The sequence below is a fragment of the Giraffa tippelskirchi genome, chromosome 10 (genome assembly GCF_054371585.1).
Source record: "Giraffa tippelskirchi isolate mGirTip1 chromosome 10, T2T-mGirTip1v1.2.pri, whole genome shotgun sequence".
NCBI lineage: Eukaryota > Metazoa > Chordata > Mammalia > Artiodactyla > Giraffidae > Giraffa > Giraffa tippelskirchi.
In genome coordinates, this window is record NC_137284.1 from 161,119,693 (window position 1) to 161,141,855 (window position 22,163).

Here is a 22,163-nt window from a genome sequence, read left to right on the forward strand (position 1 = left end):
CACTGTCCTGCCTGCCTGTTCCTGGCTTGGTGAGTCTGTTTGGTGAGTCCCTGCCTGACAAAAAGGAAAAACCTACTCATGGCTCATGCATCCCTGATCCTGCAAAAAGACACTCAACACAGCAGAAGCCTCGCCAACCCGGCCTCCATCCAGCCACACTGACCCTCCCCGTCCACCACGGCTTCGCTGGGTAAGTTTCGCCCTGCCTGCTGCTGCAGGGGACAGCGCGGGAAGCCCCCACCTGCGAACGTATGCAGGGGGCTGGTGAGGACAGTGGGAGGGTGGGACCCGGAGACGCTGCCCCCGTGGGGCACCTGGGCCCAGGGGCCCTCACGCCTGAGAGCTCCAGCCTCCCTCTGCCCAAGCAAAAGGACGCGAAGCAGATGTGATGGCAAGCAGGGTGCCCACGGTGGCCCAGGAGGGTGTGCTGGGAGGGCAAGGGCGGTCACTTTCCCCCCAGAGTCGGATGCAGCCAGACCACCCACGGCCCCTGTGTGGCTCCCCAAGGGTGACCCCAGGCCCCTATGAACGAGCTACATGCGTGGAGGGTGGCAGCCCCATCTGAGCCCGGGAGACGCTGGGACAGGCGGGGACACAGCCTTCTCTCCATTCTGCGGGCCTGCAGCCTGGTGCTCGCACACGCGCACACGCTTGCACTTGCGTGTGCATGCTCATGCCACACTCCGCATAGTGTCTCAGGTCGTGCTCACACACACACTCCGTCATGGGCTCCTGGGTGTCTGGGGTGTCAGGCGCCCCAGGGCTCCTAAACTCAGCACCGCGGACAGCGACACGGTCCTGCCGTGTGTTCCGTGAGGCAGGGACAGACCTGGGCCGGCGGCGAGGCCCCACACGTGCCTGGCGCCCTGGCCTTCTCGCGCTCTGATGACGCACAGCACTGTTACAAAGTGTCTCCGCTGGCGATGCGTTCCCTTCATTTTTCTTCAGATGTGTGTCTCATTCAGTCCACAGATGAATCCAATTAGTGTACCACTGTGACTGACTAAATATGCCTCGTGTAAATTTACATGTCAAAACACACACTGAACTTGGACACGGCTTCCAGGCCTCCCTAAACAGCTCTGCGGGCACAGCCAGCTCCAAACACAAAGGGTGAAGTTTGCTTCTGCTGGGAGTGCCTGGCACGAGGGCGGAAGCGCCCGGAGCTGGCATCACTCGTGCAAAGGGGAGATGTGAACACACACGCAAGCCTCTCTCCGTCTCTGACAAAAAGCTACCGACAGGAGGGTCCCCACCTGTATCAGAGGCTGTCACCTCGGATGAGCCCGTTGGGGGCAGACGCGCGGCCTCTGATCAGAGGGTCCTGGGCAGTGAAGTTGAGGGGCTGGTTCAGAGGAGGGACATTCTCGCAGACAGTGGCATCAACCGAACACGGGAATGACGCTGAGGAGCAGGTTTTCTTGCCGAGCAGGTGCTGATGCTTATCACGGGCAGCATCTTCTAATGTAAGTGATCTCTGACCTCCTGGTCAATTGTCCCCTGGTTTCCGACTTTCTCTTCAGAAGGGACCAAAGACAGAGTCTGGAAATTGGACTTTGAAAGTTAAGGAAGAACAGACAGCTCCCACTAGATTCCTCCAAAATCAGTGACCAAGGGGTCTGTGAGTGATTTGGGGGAGATTCTTAAAATGATGAACTGGTTCAGCCATTCCTTCACCCCCAGACCTGGGGGACAGCTGGTCCTGCCCACCTCGGATCAGTGTCATCACCTCCCTGGGGGCTCCGTCCACCTCAGAGCGGTGTCCTCACCTCCTTGGGGCTCCAATCTCTGTCGGGAACCTGCTGCAGAGCCACAGCTGGCTGGCAGCCTGGTCCTCCCCCTAAGTCCAGGGTCCAGGCTATTGCCGGTGGGGTCAGGGCTCAGGGCCAGCACTGTGGTGACTCTGAGGGTCCCCACAGGACAGGGGGCAGCAGGGGGCCTGTGATGTTGGGTGGCTTCAGGGGGAAGGTCACTAGAGAGTGGGACAGAGGAAACGAGAGCATTCAAAAGGGAGAGGAAAAGACCCATCTTCTACCCAAGTGGGCTTTCAGAGAGCGAGGAGCTCCGTGCCACGTGCAGACAGACTGCCCCGTGTGCTGCATTACAAACTGCTAAAGGGGCTTCCCTGGTGGCTCATTGGTAAAGAATCTGTCTGCAATGCAGGAGACCTGGGCTTGATTCCTGGCTTGGGAAGATCCTCTGGAGGAGGGCATGGCAACCCACTCCAGTATCCTGGAGAATCCCATGGACAGAGGAGCCTGGCGGGCTCCAGTCTGTAGGGTTGCAAGAGCTGGACAAGACTTAGGAACTAAACCGCCACTAAAGGGGCTAAGTCTGTTTAATGTGGTCAAAGAAAAACATTCATACGGAACAGAGGCGTGTTCCGGAGGCCACCGTAAGGAAGCTTTTCTTCATGTAAAGGGTGTGTGAGCCCAGCAGAGGATTTAAGGAACCCCCAGCGTGAGCGTGCGGCCCTCTGGGGAGGACGTCGGCTGGAAAGGGGCTCGGATGGGGGTCCTTGGATGGGGAGCACCTGGGGAGGAGCCCCTGCCCCACAGGGCCCGCCCGCCCCATGGGACCCCTCCACCCCACGGGACCCCCCCTGCCCCACGGGGCCCCCCCCGGCTCACGGGGCCCCCCCGCCCCACGGGCCCCCCCCGCCCCACGGGGCCCCCGCCCACCCCACGGGCCCCCCTGCCCCACGGGCCCTCCCCGCCCCACGGGCCCCCCCCTGCCCCACGGGCCCCCCCCGGCTCACGGGCCCCTCTGCCCCACGGGGCCCCCCCGCCCCACGGACCCCCCCTGCCCCACGGGGCCCCCCCCTGCCCCACGGGGCCCCCCCGCCCCACGGACCCCCCTGCCCCACGGACCCCCCCGCCCCACGGGGCCCCCCCAGCCCCACGGGCCCCCCTGCTCCATGGGCCCCCCCTGCCCCACGCCCCCCACGCCCCACGGGGCCCCTCTGCCCCATGGGCCCCCCCTGCCCCATGGGGCCCCCCTGCTCTGCTTGGTACCACTGCAGCCAGTCCGCACCCTGAGAACCAGGAGGAAACCCGCCACCCAAGAAGGGACAGCGGGGGTGGATGCCCCGCTCCAGGGCGGCTCTGGGGAGTGGACCTTCCGTGGGGGCCATGCAGGGCACACATCCGCCCCACTCCTGGTGTCCAGTCTTACGAACGTGGAATCACCTCTGAGATGCCGTTGTGAGCTGACTGATGTTTCTGAACACCTCCCGTGGCTGGTGGGAGAGGCCTGTCGGGCAGCCCAGCTCTCCAGCAGCCAGTGACCAGGGGGGCCCATGGCGGGCGGCACCGCCGACTGACCCCCCGCCAGATGTGCCCGCTGACAAAGCTGGGAGCCTGGGGGCCATTCGCCCGACGTTTCTGCCCCTCCATCCAGCCCGCCAGCCCCCCGGGCCCACCAGCTGCCCGTGTCTGCTCCGTGTCCCGGGTGCCAGTCCAGGCAGAGACCTGAGGTCCACACCTGAGTCTGCTCAGTGGCCCACAGTGGTCGGCGGTCAGGGGGACGCTTCTAACCAACCCGAGGAGGGAGGCCCCGTCCAGCTCTGCCTCCTCGGCAGCCTCGTTTCGGCCACCCGCCTCCGCAGGCCACTGTGGCCAGGGCCACGTCTCCACACAGGCCTACTCCGTCCTGCCCACCCTCTGTCCGGCCACCCCGGGGAGGACAGGCCACAGACGTGGTCGAGTGGCTCCGGGGGGCTGGGGGAAGAGCTGGCAGAGGCGGGGGGGCTGGCGCGTCGCAGTGGATGGTGGGCAGGACACGAGCAGGTGCCCCCCCCAGCAGCAGCGCTGGGCCCCGCCCGACCCTCCCTTTCACCCCGGGACGTTGGAGGCCGGGGAGTGCTGGGTGCGGGTGTCAGCCCCGAGGCCTGCTCCCCTCGCCAAGCGCCCTAAGGTCATGGAGGGCCCACCCTCGGCGCTCTGCTCCAAGCTCTCCGGCCGAGAGAAGGAGCCGGCGCCCGGAGGGAAGGCTCCCAGACAGCACCACTGCCCACGTCCAGTCACAGGGTCCAGGGGGTCACTGGGCCTGGGCAACCCCTGCAGGACGAGGCTGGCCGCTTGCTCACCACCACCGGGCTTCCTCCGACAAGGGGCAGCTTAAGCTACCTCCCCGAGGACATGGATCTGGTTGCGACGTTGGTGAGACTTTATCTATACCGTTTCATCCCGTGGGAGGGGACCCTATAGCTGCTTTTGCTGAAGACTTTTCATTTTGAATTGGCTTTTTCTTACTCTGCAATTGTAATAAGACAAGGTGTTGACAGAGAGCAAACCGTCTTTGAAGGAGAAAGGAACAGTTATAGAAGCGCCTGGATCAGCACCAGGGCTTCAACCCCGTGGGCGGCCGCCCTCACCCTGTGGACCATGGGTGATTCATCTGCTGGCTGATCTGCATCTCACACATTCATCGCCGCCCTGAGAGTGTGGTCCCATAACACGGCCACACGCAGTGTCACCTCCACGCCCCGAGGCACACCCTGAGTTATCACAGAGTTGTGTCTCAGGGCCAGATGGACTGGGGTTCCAACGTCCCCTGCGAGTTAGATGCATTTGGGGGTGTCAGTGTCCACTGTGAGTTAGATGGACTGGGGTACCAGCCTGCCCTGTGAACTCCATGGACTTGGGGTACCAGCATGCCCTGTGAGATACATGGACTTGGGGTACCAGAATGTCCAGTAAACTCCATGGATTTGGGGTGCAGTGTGCCCTGTGAACTCCATGGACTTGGGGTACCAGCATGCCCTGTGAACTCCATAGACTTGGGGTGCGGCGTGACCTGTGAACTCCATGGACCTGGGGTGCAGCATGCCTTGCGAATTAGAAGTTCGTTTTAAGGAACGACCATCAGAGCCTCAGGGCTGCAGTGCAGGAGGAAACAAGCGAATGGCAGGAAGCGGCCCTGGGAGGCAGCCTTGGCCGCAGCAGCCTGACAGATGAGACCCGCCTGTGACCACTGTCCCCACCAGCTCCTCAGGGCCTCCTGCCGAGCACCACGGACTCAGGCTGGCCCCCGAGGCCGGGGCCCTGTCCCCCCCTCAGCCGGCCTTCAGCGAGCGGCGCCTCTGCCTGTCCTTTGTCTCAGCATCCGCAGGCCCTGCCCCGGGCCAGCCAGGTGACCGTCCACGGCTGCCAGGCGTGCAGAGGGGCTGCAGGTAAGGCCAGGAGAAAGGAGGGTGGCCTGCTGACGCCGCTGGGCCCATGGGAAGGCTGTTAGACGTTACGAGTTGGGCATCACAGGGCTTCTGAAGCTACAGCATCAGGACGATTTGAGAATCAGAGACCTGAGCTTTGCCTCGCATCAGGAAGGAACGCCCGCTCCCACGTCTGCCAGGCTCCCCCGCCCAGCGCCGCTGGGGCCAGACAGGGCTGGGCTGCGAGCCTCAATGCAGACCCCACCGGGCACCTGCTCGCCCACAGGGGCTGCCTCTCTCCAGCCACGCAGGCACGTCTCATCTCAGAGACTTGAGGCCCCAGAGAACATGGCCAGGCCGCATGCGCCCGTCCCCACGGCGCCTCCTGCCTCCCTGACAAGCTCCCCTCCACCGAGCCCAGCCAGAGAAGGGGCCCTCAGCCTGGGTGCCTCCCGCACGCCAGCACGCACCAGCCGCGTCTCCAGGGCCCGCGGCCAGCTCCTCGGCACCGAGCTCATCCATGATGCCACCGTGTCCCACCGGTGACGCGTGGCCCCGTCACCCAAATGCCACTAGAGTGTTTCCCGTACCCCCGCCGGGCCACCTCGCCAGATGTCCCTCACGCAGAAGTTGGGAGCTCTCCGAAGCCTCAGGTATTATGGTTAACACTGCAGGTCCCACCCCACCGTCCCCCGTGAAGCCCCAAAGCTCTCTCCTTGGGCTGCCTCCTCCAGGAAGCCCTCCCTGCCTCCTCAAGACATCTGGGCCCCAACGTCTCTTTGCAGCAGACACAGGCCCAGTGAGGACAAGAGCGGTTCTGGCTGGTTCTCTGTGGCCTGTGGCACTCAGCACAGAGTCGGAAAGAGAAAGAAGGGGAGGGGCTGATAAAGGTGAGACTACAAAACCCACCTGGACAGCCACAGATGGCTCCAAGATGGGCTGGGTGCCACGCTGCCGGCTCGCAGACCCAGGCCCCGGCCCACTGATGCAGACGTCCAGACACTCGTCCTGGAGGCCCAACACCCAGGACGGCGAGTCCCCCAACCCGCTCGACCCACCCTTCCCGCCGTCTCCCTGGCACCTGGCAGCCCCTGCCTCTGTCCCACGGCCACGCCACCTTGTCTGGCCAACATCTGTTCAGGTCTCACGTGTGGCCTGGTTTCTTTCCAGAATCCTCTCCATTTCCTGACATGATGCGATGAACACCACACAACAGAGCAGTGTACTGCGCTTCACTACAGTACACTGCCACTCCCCGTGCCAGGCCATGCCCTGTGCCACGCTTTCCACGTGTTACACGGCACACTGGGCAACACTGTGCAGTCAGGGAACAGTGTTACTACATTACGTGATGTTACATGTGATGCTCCCTTGCATACCTCATACCCCACCGATCACACACAGTGCACATTACGTCACCAGCCACACCACGTCACACCATGCACCGTATTTACTCCCTCCTCGCCTCCCCGGCGGGGCTGCACCTTTGCCAGAGCCGAGTCTCATTCAGTCACAGTGCAGCACGCCCACGGTCCGCACAGGGCCTGGCGCGGCCGAGCCACATTTGTACCGACCGATGACCACTAAGTGGGGAGCTGGCCTCGACTGAAAGCATCTCCAGGAGACGCCTGGGCCCTCAGAGACTCCGAGGCTCAGCGTCCTCGGCGTGGACACCTGAAGCTACGCCAGCCCCTCCCCACGCCCTGGTCCCGCACCCACAGGTGACTGGGTCCATGTGCCCAGCCCCGGCCGTGCTGCAGCGCCCAGGACTGCGCGGGCCTGGCCTCCAGGAGCCCTGAGCTCCGGTCTCCACTGAAGTCCCCGACTCCACCTCCACCTCCACAGGGGCACCTGTGTCGGCGTTCGGTCCAGAGCGATGGGGCCCATGGACAGCCCTTGGGCCTGATGGCATCCAACACCTGACCAGGATTCCAGGAGGAAAGTGCGGCCCGAGCCCTGAAGGCCCCCGTCCTCCTCCCATCCCCTCTGCTGAGGCCTCCAGTAGTGGCAAAGACACGAAAAGGAAGCCCCCAAATACCTTCCTGGGGCAAAGAATGAGAGAGGAGGTTCGTTACAGAAACGCCTTCAAGTCTTTCAAAACAGAAACAAATTTCATCATCAAGTAAGTATGAAGAGGGAGCAGCCCCACATGTCATCACGGGGACTTCCAGAGCGAGGTTCTAACCTCCCTGATGGCACGGGATCAATCCACTTACATCAGGAACTTCCAGAGCAGGGTTCTAACCTCCCTGATGGCACGGGATCAATCCACTTACATCAGGAACTTCCAGAGCGGGGTTCTAACCTCCCTGACAGCACAGGATCAATCCACTTATATCAGGAACTTCCTGAGCGGGGTTCCAACCTCCCTGACAGCACAGGATCAAGTCCACCCCCATGTGGACGCTGCAGCCGGTGGGAGGCCTCCTCTGCTGGTGACAACAGACATGCCCGCAAGGCGGACGGGGGTTGAGGTGACTCTGCAGTTTGGTATTTCAGCACCAAACACTACGATCCTGTGGTCACAGACTAATTCTCTGTAATCCTTTCCCTTATAGCATCAAGTACATTCAAAACATCATTAAAGTACTTAAAATATAAAAGGAACCACGTTCTTAAACTGTGGGTGCACGTTGCCCATTCTGCACAAGCACAACCAGCAAGGCACTCGGCGGCTGCGCCCCACGCGGGTTCTCTTGGCAGCTGGCGCCCCACGCTGGTTCTCTCGGCGGCTGGTGCCCCCACGCCGGTTCTCTCGGCAGCTGGCACCCCACGCCGGTTCTCTCGGCGGCCGTGCCCCACGCGGGTTCACGGACACGCGGGTTCACAGACAGGCCGGTTCACGGACACGTGGGTTCTCTCCGTGGCCGCGCCCCACGCGGGTCCACGGACACGTGGGTTCTCTCAGCGGCTGGCACCCCCACGCCGGTTCTCTCGGCAGCTGGCACCCCTCACCGGTTCGCACGGCGGCTGGTACCCCCACACTGGTTCACGGACATGCTGGTGCAACTTAGACATCTGAGTTTAGAGGCTGTGACTTGATGCTCAAGCTGTGGGTACCATTCCCTCTCCAAGTATGACATGGCTACATCAACAAAACCCAAAGTAAAATCACTCAGTCTGTCCGACTCTTTGCCACCCCATGGACTGCAGCCTAGCAGGCTCCTCTGTCCATGGGATTTTCCAGGCAAGAGTACTGGAGTGGGCTGCCATTTCCTTCTTCAGGGGATCTTCCTGACCCAGAGATGGAACCCAAGTCTCCCTCATTGTAGGCAGATGCTTTACCGTCTGAGCCACCAGGGAAGTCCAACAAAAACCACGACACCAGGTTTCAGATAATCGACCTCACTTCCCCCAGAAAGCAACAAAACAATGAAAGGCCATTGTCACAAGCATACTGTCAAAATTCTAAACAGATAAAAAGATGTCACTCCATTTCATTCCATTCATATTGCCCTTAAGTTCCAACAAATCCAGTTCTGAATGTAGTATTTCCCAGTACTGGGATGGATCGTCACTGACGGAATGATGAGTGCATGTCTGGGTAGAAGACTGATATATTTGGTGTTTGGTCTTAAACATATTCAGTAATTTCTTGTACTGAGGAAGCAGGGGCATGAAACCAGTCCATGCAGTGAGGGGGCCCGTGGCCACTCGGGGCGAAGCCAGTAACCCGGAACCTGCTCCTCCTCGGGCGCAGAGAGTTCAGACCAGAGCCTGCTGCCCCCTTCCCAGGACCCGCTAGGCCACTCTGCTGGACAGGCAGACTGCCCGGCCTAGTCGGCTCCACCCCGACCTCCACCCCCGCAGTGGAATGAAGCCTGGGAGCAGTCTCAGTCTCCACAAGCAGATCTGTCAGATTTACGGGAACTGGTACAACTGTGCGAGGAACTCTTTAACTGACAATTCTTGTCGCCAAAATCATTGTGCTAAGTTGCTTGAGTCTTGTCCGACTCTTTGCAACTCCTGGGCTGTAGCCTGCCAGGCTCCTCTGTCTGTGGGATTCTCCAGGCAAGAATACTGGAGTGGGCTACCATTTCCTTCTCCAGGGATCATACTGACCCAGGGATCGAACCCACATCTCTTATGCTCCTGCACGGGCAGGTGGGATGTGTACCACTAACGCCAACTGGGAGGCCCCAAAATCATTACTTTCAACAAATAAGCGTTACTAAGGGTGCCAAAATCCACTGCAAGTAAAAGCCAACAGCAACCAAGATCAAGAAGACCTAGGATTTGTTCCACCGAAAGGGGCATTACCTCTATTTTTATGCCTGTTTACTGTCAGTGGATAAATAATCTTTAAGTTAACAGACACAATATGACCACACCTCAACTGCCAAGAACTGAGCGTCAGGTCTCTAAGTCACCCAGGACACGCGCTGCACCGCACACCGGGAGGAAGCATCAATTCCATTACAGTAGTTTATATGCTCAGAGACGTACAGGAGTGGCTAAGACTGGCTGAAACAGTCCCTCTGTGCTACACTGGGCATCCTGTGCCTAGCACAGCACTCGAAGAAACAGCCTTACCTGCTGCCTTCGCCGCCACCGCCGCAGTCACGTTTTGGGCATTGGCGCGCACCCTGAAGGTCACCGCTGGCCCCTCGACCCTGGAAGAGACCGTTTAAGAGGCATCAGGACTGCTCAGCGTGCCCCACACACCCCAGGGCCCCCGTGGGTCCCAGGGACTCTACCCACAGGCTCTGCCACTCTAAAGATACATGTGGCAGGGCTCTTACAAAAAAATTCAAATCAACCCCAATAATCCAACAGTAACCAGCAGACACTCCTGCATGGAAAAAGAAAATTGTTATGGAAACAGGTTTTAGTAGTCAGTTCCCCAGGGAGCCACAGGAGCCAAGAACAGACAGGAAAGAGACAAGTATTTTTAAAATTCTCTTGAAAACTTATTGAAATCTTTAAGAACTACTCAGTATAAAAATAACTGGCAGGGGACTGCTTGCCAGGAGTTATCAAAATTGTTCAAAGCATTTTAAATACTGTGTTGAACATGACTTTGAAAAGCATATCCTTCTTTTAACAACTGATTCGTCTGAGGGGAGCAGGGGGCTGTTTCCATCAGGACTCCCCAAGCGCCACCTGGGCAGCTGGCTCGTCACCCCCTGGACACCCCCCAGGGGCTGGTGTCCCAGGAGTGGGAACCGCACGGGCGGCCCTTCCCACCAGGAGAGCCTGCAGGACAGCTGCTCTTCCTGGTGACCAGTGAGGTGAGACTTCTCTAACCTACATCTGGAGAGGCCCGGGTAAGTAGGGCCCCCCAAACCTAACCTGCCCTTGGGTGCTGAGTGTTCTCTGAAGATCACGTGGACACTCCTGGTTCCCGAACGACAGAGCCCGAGGTTCACTCAGCTGGCCCCACCTGCAGCACCACGGCCCGCCCCCCTTCCTTCCTTCCAGAACAGCACTCGCAAGTCCCTGGGACGTGCACACACGCGACCCTGGGGTGCTGCACACGTGACCTTAGGACACGCACACAAGTGACCCTGGGACTGCCCTGCGTGGAAAGCACTCTGTGAATGGAGGCTCAGCGTCTCTGATCGCCCAGCCCCACATGGCCGAGCTCTGCCCTGGCCAGGGAGAAAGGGTCACTGGCAGTGCGAGCCAGATCCGACCTCCTGGCTGACCTCGGCGTGAGTTCGGCGCTCTCTCCCTGTCACCTGCTCTTCCGGGCAGGCACGTGGAGTCTCTGCACAGAGATCTCTGCATGTCCATGTCCCAGATCACCACCTGTCACCCCGCTGAGCCTTTTAAGCTCCGAGGCCTCCGGCGGCTCAGCTGTAAAATGGGAGGTGGTTCAAGTCGCCAGGGAGACAAGACAGGGGCATATAAGAACAAACTCCGCTGTGGGAACCGAATCACGACTTCGGGGACCCTCCCACCTCCAGGGGTCCTCACATGAAGGGAGGAGGGGGGGTGGGAGGAGCGGGACCCCTACAGGAGGGAGCCTCGGGCCTGCACACGGGAGACCTGCCGGAAGTGTCCAGGGCTGAATTCCCGCAGTGTCTTCAGGAACTGCCTCTCGCCATGCAGGACACCACACGGATGGCAAACCACACCCTGCTGGCCTGCTGTGGACTCAGGAAGGGGGTTCAGGCTGAGGCAGCGGCCCGCCTAGGCTCGCCTCAGGCTCAGCTGAAGGCCGGGGCTGGGGGATCCAGCGCTCAGACGGCCTCCTGTCCGCTCGCCCGGCAAGAGCCCAGAGCAGCGCATCCATCAGCACCGCCCACAGCCGGGATTCGATTATAAAAGCATATCCGCGGTGGCCGGGCGTCTGCCAGCGCAATTACAGCGGCGCGCCGATGCCGTCTTAATGGCCTCTAATGATGTAGTAAGAAATAATGGGATTTGCTTGACAGCTACAGAGCCATTAACAAAACATATTAGGCATAACTAGTCCTTCCACGGAAACACACACAGCCCTGGCAGAGCGCTCGGAGCGGCGGCCGCCGCGCCTTTAGGAGCGACGATCCGCCTCCACCGCACCAGCACCACCGTGCCAGCACCGCGACGTGCAGACCCCCTGCGGCCGCTGCAGTCCTTTCCCTCCAGGGCCCCCGGCCCGGGTCACCCCTACAGGCGCTGTGGACCCGCACATGCCGGGTCCTGGGGGCGACACACAGGACTCGTATGTACCGCTTGGGACGCCACACGCACCCCACACACGTGCAGCATTAAAGACCCGGAGGTGCTGGCCCCGCATCAACCAGGCAGGACCCGGGCTCCCGAGGCACAGACGTGCGGGCCGGCTGGGGGCTCCAGGCCCGGGCAAGGCCTCGGGGTAGGACTCGGCCACAATGTGGCCAAGACTGAAAGAGGCTGAAAGAGGGCGGTGGGGTCGTTGTGGCCCCCAGGGGACACAGGAGGCCCCGTTCACCAAGCAGGAAAGAGACCGCAGCAAGTAATATTTACGAAAGAGCTGGGCTGATAACCAGCCCACCTCTGGAGGCAGGAAAGCCCCCAGGACCCCTAGACCTGGAGGCGGCGTGTCTGGGGGGGACTGAGCCAAGGAGTGAGGAGCAGACCTAGGTGAGGGGCTGGAGAGGGGCACCAGGTCAGGACCATATCTCCTGAGGTCCCCGGGCCCCACCCCTCCCCTCCCACCGGAGCCCCCCGGGCCCCGCCCCGCCCCGCCCCGCCCCGCCCCGCCCCGCCCCGCCCCCGGAGCCCCTGGGCCCCGCCCCCTCCCATCGGAAGCCCCGGGCCCCAGTGCATTTCCGACAGCCCCTCACGCTCTTCCCAGCCTCAGGGTTTCATCAGCAAACAGGGGTGGGCCCGACCCGGGGTGGGCCCGACCCACGCACCTGCCACGTGCCAGCCCTGGACTCCGTGGCACCAGCTCTTTCTAAAACCCAGCCCACTGAGGACGAGACGGGCTGGGGCACTCGGGGACCTCAGGGCCCACTCCTCGGGGCGCGCACACTGCAGGCGCCAGCCCCAGGCCCTGGCTCACCTGCGGTGGGCCCGCCCCACCGTCCAGAGCCCCCGGGGGTGCCGGGTCAGCGGGGCCCTCTCGGGATCGCAGTCCTGCTGACACTTGGGTTTCAGCTGCGCTTACAGAGCTAACCGGACCCCCTGGATGCTCCCCCCTCTTCCTCCCGCACCAGCCTCTGTGACACAGTGAACATGCCCCACTGGGGACCTGCTGGAGGGACGCTCAGGAGGAGGAGCCGCCAGAGCCCCCCACTCCCCACCCCGCACTCACTCGACGTCCGTGAAGACGCCCGCCGGCACCTCCAGCAGCCGCGCCACGTCCTCCAGCGCCTGCGTGCCCTTGTCCAGGCTCAGGGAGCTGTGGGGAGACGGCAGGGTTACTGGGCGGGCTTCTCACTGCGAGGAACGGGACCCCGAGACCCCTCACGCCCCCTCACTGCGAGGAACGGGGACCCAGGACCCCACTCCCTCACTGCAAGGAAGGGGCCCCGCACCCCCCGGCCCCTCACTGAGGAACGGGGACCCTGCGCCCCCACCCTGCCCTGATCCAAGAGCCGCCCTGCCTGTACTTCGTTTACGCGGCCTGGGGCGGGGCAGGGGGCGGGGAGATTCACCCCAGCCGGGGTGAATCACCGCACTTTAAACCAGTAAGAGGAGCCACACGGTGGGAATGGGGGTGCTGGGGAGCCAGACGGGCCCAAGGAGCAGCAGGTTGGTCCCTGCTCTGCGAAGGGGGGCTGCCCGCCCACCCCCACCATCCTGCTTCCTGAGACAGTGAGTAGCCCTCAGGGCTGGGAACCCACGCCTCAAGGATGGATGAGAGCCCAAACCTCCCAGAGGTTTTAAACTATGTGTTTTTAAAAACTTTGTTTTTAAACTCTCCACAGGCTTTTGTGTCACCAGGTTTTAAAATAAGACTGTTTTAAAAGTGGTGCATTTGCATGTGCGGCTACCCTGGAGTCCTCCCGCCCAGTGCCCGGGGACAGAACCAGAGCTGCAGCCCCAGCGGTGAGGCTGAGCCCAGAAGATGCAACTGAGGAGAGCCTCGGACGTACCAGGTGTGCACACAGCCCCCAGACACGGACACTCCCCAGGAGTGCACACACACCCCTGCGGACACAGACACTCCCCAGGTGTGCACACACACTCCTGTGGACACAGACACTCCCTGAGTGTGCACACACACCCCTGCAGACACAGACACTCCCCAGGAGTGCACACACACTCCTGCAGACACAGACACTCCCTGCGGGCACAGACACTCCTCGGGTATGCACACACTTTCCTGCGGACACAGACACTCCCTGAGTGTGCACACACACGCCTGCGGACACAGACACTCCCTAGGAGTGCACACATATTCCCGTGGACACAGACACTCCCCAGGAGCTGCAGGGGGGACACCTCGGCCCCTCCTGTTGCACTGTCAGGGCCCCGGGCAGGCAGGGCAAATGGCTCTTGACAATGGTGGCCCCTTTCTTGTTCAAGTCAGACAAATGAGAGGCTGTCGACTGTACTCAAACCGAGCACGCAATTATTTCTCTTTTGTTTTTAAACTACGTGGCCATCAGCTGTCATTTCATGGTCTGAACTTCCTTAGAAAGCAGCTGGAGTTAATCTCAAAAATCACTGGACGGACACAGCTCTTGCAATTTCACCAGCCCGACTGTGACACCTGCCTCCGGGTCTCCTGGATGCCCGCCGCCTGGAAGAGAGACGGCACACTTCTAGCAGCCGGAGGTCCCGGAGGTTGGAGCGGGAGTGGTGGCGGGTGCTCTGCCTGCTGTGCCGTCAGAGCAGGAAGGGTCACTGCCAAGAGCTGGCAGGGCCTCCCCTCTGAGGCACTTCCTTCCTGAGACACAGCCTGCTAGTTAAGTGAGGCATGTGCTGGGGAACCTGTAAGTCAGCAAAACGGGAGCCGGTAATCCCGGACTGGAAGCTTGCCCAGAGGCAGCCACACTCCATTCTCACAACAGCCGCCCCACCCCTGCACAGCCTAGGTCACCACTGGGTCAAAATGAGAAAATCCAAGTCTCTCAGGGGAGCGTTGAGGCTATTCTCAAAACAAAGACTAGGGACAACGACCTGAGGGTCAGAAACATTCAATTCAGTCACTTAGTCGCGACCGACTCTTTGCCACCCCATGGACTGCAGCACGCCAGGCCTTCCTGTCCATCACCAACTCCCGGAGCTTGCTCAAACCCATGTCCATCGAGTCGGTGATGCCATCCAACCATCTCATCCTCTGTTGTCCCCTTCTCCTCCTGCCTTCAGTCTTTCCCAGCATCAGGGTCTTTTCAGAAACATTAAGACCAGTGAGAACTTAAAGGCAACTCTCCGCCCTCAACCACAAGTGATTCTATGGAAATTATCTCCTTCGCTGCTCACAACAAACCTGGGAGGAAGGGCCTGTATTAACTTCCCTTGAAAGAGGTGGAAACTGAGACTCCAGAAATTAAATTCACTGCCAAAGATCACACTACCAGTAAATCCTCAAAGAAAGACACAAACGGAAAGGGTTAAGTGCACCCTGGGGTGGCAGCTTTGCGACAGTGGGGCAAGCACTCACCTTGACCGTGCGCCCCTACCCCACCGCACCCCCACCCCCACTGCACGTCCTCACCCGACCACGCCCCCACCCCCACCGCGCCCCCACTCCGACCGCGCCCCCACCCCCACCGCACCCCCACTCCGACCACTGCACCTGTGCCCGAACTTAACCCCAAGCAGACGGAGCGGCAATCGCTCCCGCAGTCTCTCCGGTCTTGTTTTCCTAGTGTCACTGCCTGTTCCTTTTGGGACAGATGAGATACAGCTCAAAACGGGCTGTCACTCCGGCCCACAGACATCCACCTTGGGGTGCTGCCTCCCAGAGCTGGCAGGGCTTCGGCTGCTTTCACTTCCCAAATGTGAACATGTCACGGTTTATTTGAAAATTCTCCAAAGGTCGGGAACCAACTGAGCGATGCATCACAAAACAAAAAGGAGTCGACCTCGATACCAACGTTTTTGCTGAGATGATACTTGCAATCAGTCAATAAAATGAGGCTTTCATGGGATTCACCAACTGTTCTATAAAAATCATGATGTTTATCTTTTAAAATAATCTTTCAAGGTAGTTAACATTTTTGCTAACCCACAGGGATTCTCCTTAGCGCAGACAAGTGATGCTTCTGACAAGGACAGGGATGCAGGCGGAGGCCACCGTGATAATTCACAATTCCAGCTCCAGGGTGCACCCCCTTCCTTCCCTGCAGAAGTCTAACAAAGACTCCACTTCTCAGAGCAGGAATGAGTGAGCCCACGATAACCTGTGGGCCAAACTGAACTCCCGTGAGGGCTGGACACAGGCAGATCCACCTGAGTCTCTAGCAGTCCTGAGCGACTCAGTAAATTAGCTTCAAAAGACTGCTAACAACCATCAACTCTTCAGAGGTAAAAAAAAAAATGGAAGAAAAAAACTGCTGTTTTCCAACATCGTTTTTTAACATCAAGATGAGACTGTGCTTCTCAACATAGATATATTCAAAATTTTAGTAAATATGTTCTCCATAGGACATTTGAATAAACATATTCTCCACAAATATAGTCTCCATAACAATTTTACTCTCCAGGGGAAAAAAAAATCTGCCAAAGTCTTAATACAAATCTAAGTACAAAATGTCTTAGAGTCACCTTTATAAAAAGCGCATGAGGGCGGGCAGTGGGGGGGTGACTGGCCAGGCCACTGGGCGCAGGTCAGCATCCGGCTCCTGTGCGTGTTTCAACTCTGCACGAGGAAGAGCAAACACAAACCCGCTCCCCCATCTAGCCTGTTGGACAGGGACCCGTGACTCCATCCCGTTACCCGCGGCTCCTGCGTCCTTGAGCCCAGGTTGCGGGGACACCTCCCGGGCCCCTGGAGTGCAGTCAGGGGAGGGCTGCTGGGCTCGTAGGGTCGACGCCCCGGCTTCCTCGTCCGCAAACCACTCGAGGTGGGCAGGGCCTCTGCACGTGCTCTCAGCCGCGGGTTCACTTCCCCAAACTCAGGCTCCGCAGCTGGGACGACCTCTGTGCAGGATCGGGGGTCCCTGTAGGACTCGAGCCGGCCGGCACCCTCAGCACCTGTTTACCTGTCGTAGAGGCGGGCTCTTCTCTATCTTACACGCACTGTCCACCTGTGGTCTGCTGTCAACCTGACTTGAAATGACTTTTAAATCATCCTGGGAGGACCAGGCATGGCTACCCTGCCCTTCGCACATTTTGAATCCACCCAGTTTGTGAAAAGTATGAAAACGTAAATGGAGGATCAGACTCCTGCCCGCCCATCAGGAAATGTACGAATGAGGGCAGTGCAGGCAGTGAGGTCAGCTGCGTGGTCCCCGTGAACCTCAGAGAGAACGCCAAGCTGCCCACCACATTCCTTCTCCTTTTGTGAAAAACCAAACATACAAAGTCCTTTTTCACTTAAAAAAAGGGGGGGGGATGGTGTTGGATTCTTGTCAGTTAATAGCTGATGCATTAAGGCTTAAGCTGAGGCCTGGTGAAATCCCACCCCAGAGAACCTCAAATCCCCACTAGTCTGACCTAGAGGTGGCCTCCGTGCGTCTGTAAGCATCCCGCTTGAGGCAGACAGAGGTACGGACAGAGCTCTCGGCACCACAGACCTTCCACCTGGCGGAAGAAGCTAAGATAAAATGATGGTCTTTCTCTTTAGCCCGTGCTCAGAGCAGGAAAGTGCTCAGGCCCAGAGGTGCAGCCAAGGAAAGCCCTACAGGGAATGAACTCGGGATGCAGAGAGGAGACCCTCTGAGGAGACCCTCTGACAGCGGCTCCCGCTTACAGGAACGTCAGGGAGAGCAAGAGGCCAGCCCGATGCAAGGGTCTCCCTGCATCCAGGTGCCGGCTGCTCATGCTGGACGTCCTGTGACGTGGAGGGTGCCACCCTGAAGCCCACCGTCCTCTGGCCTCCATGGTTCATGCAGACTCAGTGTCTTCTCGAGGTTGGAATCCTCTCCAGCACTTTCACGACTCACGCTCGTGCCCCAGACAGGAGCAACCCCGCGCCCATGCTGGGGAGCAGTCCTCCAGCATCAGGCCATCCCGGCGGGAGGAAAGGCACTCAGGCAGCGGGGCAGCGGTGCCCCAGTGACCGTGCACATACACGACACCCAGGGACACACACCCACTACGCACACGCAGCCAAGTACACACGCACATGTGTACCCACGCACACAAACACTCACATACACAGATACAGACACGGAAACATGCATATGACACAGACACACAGGGACACATACACGCTACACACACACGCACCCACGTACACAAATATATAAACACATACAAAATACAGACACGGAAACACACATATGACAGACACACAGGGACATATACACATCACACACACACACGTACCCACGCACACAAACACAAACATACACATATACAGACACGGAAACATGCATACAACTCACAAACACAGGCACACATACCCACTACGCACACGCAGCCAAGTACACACACACACACGTACCCACGCACACACTCACATACACAGATAGAGACACGGAAACACGCATATGACACAGAGACACAGGGACACATACACGCTACACACACGCACCCAAGTACACACGCACATATGTACCCACGCACACAAACGCATAAACACATGCAAAATACAGACATGGAAACATGCATATGACACGCAGGGACACATACATGCTACACACATAGATGTACCCATGTACACAAACACATAAGCACATGTGAAATACAGACACAGAAACACACATATGACAGACATGCAGGGACACATACACCACACACACACACATACCCACATACACAAACACAAATATTCACATACACAGATACAGACACGGAAACATGCATACAACTCACAAACACAGGGACACATACATGCCACACACACACGTACCCATGCACACAAACACAAACACTCACATATACAGATACAGACACAGAAACACACATATGACAGACATGCAGGGACACATACACAGCACACACACACACACGTACCCATGCACACAAACACACACCACACACACAGATACAGACATGGAGGCATGCACACACACACGGCAGCACTGTTTGCCATGAGGCAGAAAACCCCCAGCACAGGTCCGACCGGGCAGCAGGAAGGCTCTGACCCAACAGCCGGAGCTGCGCCCTCGGCAGGACCGCCGTCCAGGCCCCGTGTGTCTGTGTCACACGTGATTCTGACACACGCAGCAGACGCTAACAGTTCTGAGCAAAGGGGCTGGAGGCAAAGAGAGAGCGGTCTCCGTCTGGAGGTGACGAGGCTGGAATGGGCAGGCGGGTCTTCAGGAAAGGCCTGGAGAGACGCCAGCCTGAGGATGCCTTCAAACCCAGGCGAGAACGCACCTTCAGTTCCGTTTGGCTCTGACACGGCCTGGGTGCTGCATGCGGGGCAGCGAGAGCAAACACGTATGGAGGCAAACGCGCAGAGGCCCTGACGGAGTCAGGAGAGGGTCCCAGCTCCAACACAGCCCCTTCTCCCATGAGGTCAGCACGGAAAGACGCTCGACCCCTGAGCCAATGCACACTATGGCGCAAAATCAAAACTACGAGGTAGGGCTGTGCGCACACCTTCATGCACACGTGTATACACACCTGCACACACACATGCCTGTGCACACAGACAGACAGACATGCTTCCCCTTGGACACACTGCCTCCGTCCCCTGAAGAAAACACACAATTATAAAGCACAGCGCCCACGTCAGACTCATCAGCGACACCCGCTGCTCACTGGGCATGTGACGCTGCACCCTGTCCCGCGTCAGGCTCCGATCAGAACTAAGGTGAGGACAGGACATCAATGCCGTGAGGCTCGTCTTTCCCCCTGAAGGGCAATGCATACCCTGGGATGTGGTCGGTGTAAAGCTTCTGGAGTTTTCTGGGGGTGGAGCCAGCATTCGGCACAGCCCCCACCCTGCCCGCTGCCCTGAGCACCCCAGGCCCATTCACCCTGCTGGAGTTCCGGCCCCAAGGGCGCCCCGTGCTCTAAGCTACAGCGAGGGGGCCAGGGAGCTGCAAGGCTTTGTCTGGCCTGGTTAGTGGAGGACTGACCTCAAGCTTGGGGTCCCCGCCCAGAACACAGGTCAGGGGGACGGGCTGACTGCTGACCATTCTCCCGCGCTGCAGGAGCAGGGACACCTCCAGGTGAGGACAGAAAAGCGAAGGCATTTTCCCGGCCTGCAGCACCAGATAGCATCCACTAGAGGTGAAACCGCCCACTCACTCGTTTTCCATCACGATGTAGCCATACTCCTCCTCGGGGGGTTGGACTTGCAGCCGCAGGCCTGGGCCGGGGGGCCCCTGTGCACCGGCCCCAAGATGCAGGTCCTCCTGCGGGGCCGCACCCGGCTCGGGCCTCACGGGCAGCGGCCTCTGCAGCAGCTCCTTGGAGTAGGTCTGGCTCCGCACGTTCTCCACACCCGCGCGCTCCTCCTCAGAAGAGAGCGAGGCCTCGGTGTCATCCCCTTTCTTGTTCTCCGTCTTGAAGGGCTCGGTGAGACGGGGGTCTGCAGGCAGGAACGGAGACCCAGGGCCCTGCAGGAGGTCCCCAAGTCGGACGCCCGGACGGTTCACCTGGCAGAAAGGAAACCAGCTTGAGAACGTGCCCTGAGCAGCAGAGAGACCGCCCGTCTTGGATGCTTGGGGATGGGGGGCCGGTGTATGTGGGCCTGAGGGCCACAGGGGGCAGATTTAGGGTCCAGCCCTGTGTATCTCGCCTGGAGACCCCAAGCTCCGCTGGCCTAGTCCCCTGCATCTGGAATTAGGAAATGTGTCCCCAGACCCCACGCCTCCCTCCACAACTCCGACAGCCGATCCCTCCATGTTTTGTTTTTGATGGACATTTAAAACAATCATCGGTGTTTTCTTCTCCACTTGCGCTCAGGCAAACGGTCTTCTTTGCCACTCACAGAACAGAGCGTCCAGAACCACAGCACTGTCCTTGCTCATGAACAGATTTCCTGTGTCCTTCAGATGACGGCAGGCCAGGAGAAGCTCTTCGGCAGGAGGACGGGCCCCTCCACGGGCAGGTGCCCTCCACGTCCAGCCTGTCCCACGCCCTCCCGACCAGCACTGTCGTGGAAACCTGGACACACTGGAAGCCCAGCCCTGTCTACCAGGAGCTGCACTGCTGGGGAAGTGAGTTTTTATTTACTTAATTCTAATGGATTCTAATGGATTCGAGTCCAAGCAGCCCCCACCAGGCGGACAGCACAGGTCTGCAGGGTCCAGAGGCTGCTGACGTCCATTAAAGGGACCTCGGTGCCCAGCACACACACGCGACCTTGACGACACAAAGTGGGCGTGTGGTGCTGTCACGTGATGTGACCACCCCGTTTCCCTGGGTGGGAAAGTTCTAAGGAATATTAACGTGTTGCCTGTATTGACCATTTTTCATACTCCTACAACGGACACATATTAGTATCTAATCTGAAAACAGACAACAGTATATATTGAAATACATACAACTTTGTATATACTCTTCATGATTTTTCTCAACTTGGAGACGATGAGGGTTTTCCTATCTTTTTGCTAAAAGAGTTTTTATATTTCAGCTGTGTTCCTAAACCACAGACAAGAAGGCAGGCGACACAGCTCACGCTGCACGGGACCCGAACACACAGACGGACCTCACCTCCCGGTCGGCTCCGCCGGCGCCGTCTCGCACGCGGCTCTCTGTGGGAGACATAAGCAAAAGGTCACCGCCCACCCGGGGCGGATGCCAGGGCCCTTCGGACGGCGTGAGGCCCACAGCCTGACGCCCCCGGCAGAGCAGGGACGGCGCGCCCTCCGTAAACCCCACGGCACGGGGTGGCTGCGGACGGGCCGGGACCCCAGGCCCGGGGAACCACGTGGCTCCTTCACGTCCGCTCAGCGGGGAGAGCCGCCGGGCCGGGGGCAGGGAGCAGCCCAGGAGGGAAGCGGAGAGCGGGCCCAGTCGGCTCAGCTCCAGGCGTCTTCAGTCGGGTTACTTCTCTGCGGTGGCCATTTCTCTAAGGACACAGCAGCAGCTGGTGCGTGGCTTCTGCGGGCTCCTCAGCCCAGCACAGGGACCGTCGCCCTAGACCGCCTCCTCCAGACGGCGAGGGGCATCCTCCCCGCGCCAGCCGAGCCCGCCCCACCCCACGAGAGGGGGGACCTGCGCCCTCCCCCGGCTCCTCCTGGTGCCCCCGGTGTGCCGGGCACCGCCCAGGGGTCAGGCTCACTGCCTGACCCGGAAACAGACCAGACAGGGAGACGAGCCTGGCCGGCTCAGCCCTCCACCCCCAGGGGCCCGGCCCGGCCTGTGAGAGCGTGTGCGTGAGCGTGAGTGAGTGCGTGTGGGTGAGCGTGAGTGTGGGAGTCTGTGTGTGCACATGTGCATGCGCTGCCCGCTGTTTGTGTATGTGTCTGTGTGTGTGCTGCGGGTGAGTGAGGGAGTGTCTCTGAGTGTATGTGAGTGTGTGAGACTGTGGGTGTGTGCATCTATGTATGTGGCTATGTGTGTGAGTATATCTGTGTGTGAG

General features: G+C 59.5%; 1 protein-coding gene across 1 annotated transcript in view; it reads right to left on the reverse strand.

Moving 5' to 3' along the window:
* The window catches only part of PTPRN2 (protein tyrosine phosphatase receptor type N2), a 587,908-nt gene that overhangs the window by 329,595 nt on the left and 236,150 nt on the right, over window positions 1–22,163 (reverse strand). The window contains exons 8-11 of the mRNA XM_081535514.1: window positions 21,293–21,333; window positions 19,883–20,232; window positions 12,879–12,965; window positions 9,686–9,765 (exon numbers count right to left, since the gene is read on the reverse strand). Coding sequence (XP_081391640.1) covers window positions 9,686–9,765; window positions 12,879–12,965; window positions 19,883–20,232; window positions 21,293–21,333 — 558 coding nt within the window. The remainder of the gene's footprint in view (window positions 1–9,685; window positions 9,766–12,878; window positions 12,966–19,882; window positions 20,233–21,292; window positions 21,334–22,163) is intronic.